The sequence below is a fragment of the Ixodes scapularis genome, unplaced genomic scaffold (assembly GCF_016920785.2).
Source record: "Ixodes scapularis isolate PalLabHiFi unplaced genomic scaffold, ASM1692078v2 PGA_scaffold4__175_contigs__length_147842914, whole genome shotgun sequence".
NCBI classification, from domain to species: domain Eukaryota; kingdom Metazoa; phylum Arthropoda; class Arachnida; order Ixodida; family Ixodidae; genus Ixodes; species Ixodes scapularis.
In genome coordinates this window covers 20,907,213-20,912,473 of record NW_024609879.1, presented here as the reverse complement: position 1 = coordinate 20,912,473, position 5,261 = coordinate 20,907,213, and the positions used below count along the sequence as shown (strand labels likewise).

General features: G+C 44.1%; 1 protein-coding gene across 1 annotated transcript; it reads right to left on the bottom strand.

The window, feature by feature from the left end:
• Positions 1-763: 763 nt before the first annotated feature.
• On the bottom strand, positions 764-3,593 carry LOC121837724. Its single transcript, XM_042293517.1, has 5 exons — positions 3,588-3,593; positions 3,349-3,487; positions 1,398-1,472; positions 930-1,053; positions 764-830 (listed from the first exon to the last, which is right to left on the bottom strand). Exons 1-5 carry the CDS (start codon positions 3,591-3,593, stop codon positions 764-766), a joined length of 411 nt encoding a protein of 136 aa, XP_042149451.1.
• Between the last annotated feature and the right edge of the window lie 1,668 nt (positions 3,594-5,261).

Below are 5,261 nucleotides of genomic sequence, written 5' to 3'. Positions count from 1 at the left end.
CTGGCTGGTGTCCAAAAACCCAATTGGTGCCCATTACAGGACCAATTGGCTCCAACTGGCATGCCAATTAGGTCCAGCTGGTGTGCCAATTGGTTCCAACTGGACAGGGTCAATTGGTTCCCATTATGGAGGCAATGAGTTCCCATTAGAACCCCATTAGGAAACCACGATGGGCTGTTTAGTTCTAATTAGGTAATGCCGGAGAGCCAGATGGTGTTAGTGGCTTTGCAGTTAGTTCTCACTACCTTTCCAAAATCAAATCATTATGGTCCCTTCACCAAGAAATTACTCTACTGCACGATCGTAGAATCCCATTGGAGCTGTTTGGAACTACTAATTGGACTTCGTTGGTTTACTCTATTTGGAACATAAAAGGAAGGACCAAAGAGAAACCTATTAAAACAGCACCAAAAGGCAAGGTTAGTGACTGTTTATTTATATAGAGTGCAGTCCTTTCTCGGTGTGAACTTCTTTTTCTGGAATAAATAAGATTACAATAACTCATCAAGCCAAGAACTACCATAAAATATTGGGGGAGTGCCCACCCCTCTTCCAGTAAAAACGGTTAAGCTAGACATGGGTGCTTGTCCAGTCAAACCGGGTGCTTAACGTATAATTTGCATAATTCCTAAGTTTGGGAAATGTTAATAGTGGGGCACTTGAACGAAGTAGATGCTTCCACGGTATTTTACGATATGTTGGAACATAATTTTCAGAGAAATTTGGAGGAAACATTTGATTTATTCCTACCTTTTTTCCGCCCTCAGTCTGCTTCCACGGGAGCTGCTTCCTTAGCCTTAGCTGCAGCGGCTGCAGCAGCAGCTTCTGCCCTAAAGTAATCAAGGCCGTAGTAAGCAATTATAAATGCATGCAAACTTAGAATTGCTTGATCATGTTAGATAAACAAAAACTACTATATTATTTAATACCTCTTTGCCTGCTTCCTGAGGTCCCCGATTTTCTCATTGATGAGACCTGTCACGTCTTTGCCCGAGGCTTCAGCCGCGAGGTTCTCCGGCATGCCCATATCCTGGAGGCGCTTTTTGTAGCAGTCTAGGGCAAATGACAGTCGCATACAATGCGTCGATCGTTAGCCACTTAGAAAGCAATTTCTATTTTTACTACGAGCCTTGGACCATATAAGGATATAATGAATGAGAAGGAAGAACAGCATGAAATTACACTATGCAATTTACCTTTAGCGAGTGGTACACACGCATGAGGCTAAATTGTTTAAGTATGGCTGGCGATCACTGACTCACTATTTAAAATTAACAACATTAACATATAAATACAAATGTGCCAACATTTTTCAAAATTATGGACTACATTTGTGCTTTCATGTACCATAAAATATGAAACAACATGGGTGACCAATGATTATATCAGCCACTTACCTTGCATGACCATAAGCTTCACGGGAGAGATTGGCTTTTTCCTCGGTTCATTCGGAAATCTGGGTGAGTGCTTGCCTTCAAACAATATAAATTAAGAAAAAGTTAATGCGCAAGAGAATTTATGCTCATCGACCATGCAAGCTGAAAGAAAAGCTGAAGCAGTTGTGACTTCCAGGATACTGTTTGGATCCAGAGCACTTCAAATTTCCGAATATGGAGTTTTTTTTTTATGAGTAATTGACGATTATGTGCATGGATCTTAAAGTTGTACCAGAGCTCTGAATTCTCAGTCTGCCAAGTGGGTCTATTGTTTCATCAACGCGCATTTGTTGAAATGTTTCATGGACAATGTTTCAACAAAACACGTTTTGTCGACACTGTTATGTTTCATAGAAACTTGTTTTGTAAACTGCAACGTTTTGACGACAAAATATTATTCATTATATGGATTTTATTCTTGGATTCATTTATCTCGCTGGAGGTTTAGAGAAATGCTGTTTGCAGGCTGTGGCAAGCTATGCTTCAAACAGGCTGCGCTAAGCGCAGTCACCCCTTGCTATTACTTGGGAAAAATTAATATAATATCAAGCTCCAGCGTGCGCCGCCAAGATTTTCGGCAATCTAGGCTACAAAATAGCCATGAGGCCTATATCTAGAGGCGCACAGACAGCTTGCATCCATTGCCGAGGTCGTTAGGCACTGCTAATAATGAAAAAAACAAGCTGTCAATGAAACGTGGCAAGCCATGCCGACGGAACACGAAATCGTTTCGACGATACAAATTGTTTATCAAACATTGCAGTGTCAACGGAAAGATTTGTTGATAAAACGTCGTTCGACGTACTGACTGCCACTGGTGCCAAGCACAGGAAAGGACAACAGAAAAACTAGCTAATGTGATATTGTCAGTGATGTTGGAGAATGCTTGCCCCTACGTCATTTCTGCCCATTTCTAGAGAAATAACAGCTGGTTATGTTTATATCTGCCCCATCTCAGTGCAATACTATAAACGACTTAACATTTGCAAGGACCCAGTTTTCGCGAAAAATAGGTTTTGCAAACAATTCCGGTCAAATGTAAAAACATTGGAACCTATATTGAAATCTTACTAAGTCGCAAAAATTAAAACCTGTGAATTATTCCAAAAATTTAGCTTTGACCTAAATTGCGAAATATTGAGCCCGCAAAAAATAAGATGTTTACAGTATTTGAAATCAGGAGTTGGAAAACTATGAAATGAGGTTCTAAACTCAATGTTCTTCTTAGGCCTAAGCTTTCCTTTAGATCTTCAACCACCAATTGAATGTACCACTGACACTCCTCAAGATGTAGGCACCGAATGAGCTGAATTCCTGTGCCCTCAGAATGCATGGTAACGTCTATCTGGAATGACCAAGCCATGGGGATGTGCTTCATGCCCTTATTTTTACTTAATACATCTCCATTACGAAAACTTCTGCTGTGCACTTTCGTCACCTGAGGTTTATTGCGTGCCACCAGCTATCATGTCACATATTTTATTTTACTAAAGCCACCTGTCCAGTATCCATGTAAAATTGCTTTAAATGCATTGTTTTAAAGCCATAACAGGACAAACTGCACTTTTTTAAACAAAATCATCTGCAGAACAAATACATGACACAACCAGCTCGGCTTGTAGTAATTTTCTAACCTAGAATATATGATAATGCTTCAATAAGTTTTCCTTTAGGTTCTCGGCATAAGGCTATACCAATAAATGTAAGCTTAAAAAAAAGAGTGCTGTTTTCAAGAGAACAATGGGACTTGAGAATCCCATGGAGCACATGAAGCAAAGCTGTATAATATTCAAGCTGTTCCAGATAGCAACATCCGCCAAACCCTTGAGCTCGGACTGTCTCACAGCAACAAAAGAATCTAGTAGTAAAGGCTAGATTACTGAGCATTGACAAAATTAAAGCTACACCTTACCCTTGGCCGATCTCTCCATGAGCTCCTTTTGCCCATAGAGGGCCGCAGCCAGTTCCTTTAGAAAAAGGGAACTTTTCACAGCCTTGCTGACCTCTCTCCATGCAGAGGACTTGATGAAGACGCCTCTGCCAAGGTCTACCTTTAAAAAGAAATTAAATTAATATTACTAAACAAAGTTCAGATACTACGACGAGCCAAGACCGTGGCTTGTAAGTTTGAAGGTTTTGTTATAAATTAACGTACATTGTCAATTACACAGAAACAAGAAATCAATGAGGACTCTAAAGAGATTGAGCAAGTTAGCCAGGGTTGTTAGGACAGTTCCTGAGCACATGTTCCTAAGGGCACTGTTCAAACCTCAAAAGCAGGGTGTCCTTACCATGTCTTCAGTACCAGTTGCACATGATTGGGAGCCTTCCTGGCGGTCTGGTGCTGCAGCGTCTTCCACAAGCTGTGGCTCACCAATACTCCTTCCCTTGGGCTCTGGAGGGGCAGTGAAATCGCTTTTATAGTATGACTGGATGCACTAAATTTGGAGCTCACAAAACAAGGCTGGAGTGATAGGCAGGTCGCTGTAGTTCCCATACACATCACTCCTACAGTGGTATCTCTTACGGATGGCCGTATTTCTGAAAAAGAAGGGCATGACTGAACACAGCTGATGAGATATGTGATGTCACTATATTCTCATTCCCTTTCCTCTTCGCTTCGTTCCCCTGAGCTAGCAAAGCGAGGAGAAGGGCGAGGCCGCTTCCCCTCAATCTCAACAGCTCCAGGAGGATTGTGACGTCAGAGACCTCGCTTGATCGCGTCCTTCCTTCCCAAAAAGATGGCCATCCGTTTGAGATATTGGTGTACAAGTGACGTTTTAAAGTTTGTAGCATCCCATTCAACGCTTCTGCGGCTTTATTTTGTGAAATCCAAATGTCTGTTCAGCATTCATTTAAAGAGCTCAGGTTAACGATTAGATGCACTGGACAAACAGCCCCCTATAAGGTAAAAAATAACACTGACTTCTCCAGATTAATTGTACCACATAAGCACGATTGCAAGTAGGGCCTCCGGGCGTACTCGCATCTTGCTAGCTGGGCTATGCCGTGGGCCGCGCCATAATCCGATTACGGCGCTTTACCGAGGCATCGTAATCAGATTATGTTACTACCCACTCTCTCCAGCTAGCAAAAATGGCGACGCCCAGAGGCTGTACTTGCAGACGTGTATACTCTTCGTTGCTTGCCTCTCTCTGAGAGATGATTAGTTTGTTATATGGTGGCGTCTCCATGGACCCCGAGCTCCGCAGGGGGCACCTGCACCTTAGGTGCTAGGTGCTTGGTGAGTAGCGCCACCACGGACCCCAGCCACGCGGGCCACAATACCCGCACGCAGGGGGCACCTGCCTTGGTAGGTGCTTGGTGAATGGCGCCACCGCGAACCCCGAGCCATGTGGGTTTACCCACCCACGCCTGGCTGTGCGTGGCGTACCCGTGTCCGGGGAAAAGAAGACCCTGGTGGTTGAGCTGAGCCCGGGGTATGTTTGGACCCTTCGGGGCCCCCCGGGCGAGGCAATACACCGCTTCGACCTCTGCTTCTCGTAGACGGGTGTCCTGGCTTGGCCCGACCAGGATGATTCAGTCAGTCGCCTCTTCTACCCTGTTCTTCCTCCTTTCACTTTTCCTTCCACCTCTTTCTCTTTTCTTCTACACTCTCTTCCTTCCTTTTTCACCTTCTTAGGCGGCAAGGGCCAACCTTGAGTGGAAACAGGTCCTGTCCCTGCAACCACACTAGGGTATAGTGCCCGGGCAGCACTGGTAGAGTAATTGTGTCAGCCAAGCCCTTCTTGCTATGGCACATTACCTACCCCCTTGTTGGGCTCCGTGGTGGGCGGTGCACCCGGGCACTGAATTTTCCTCCCA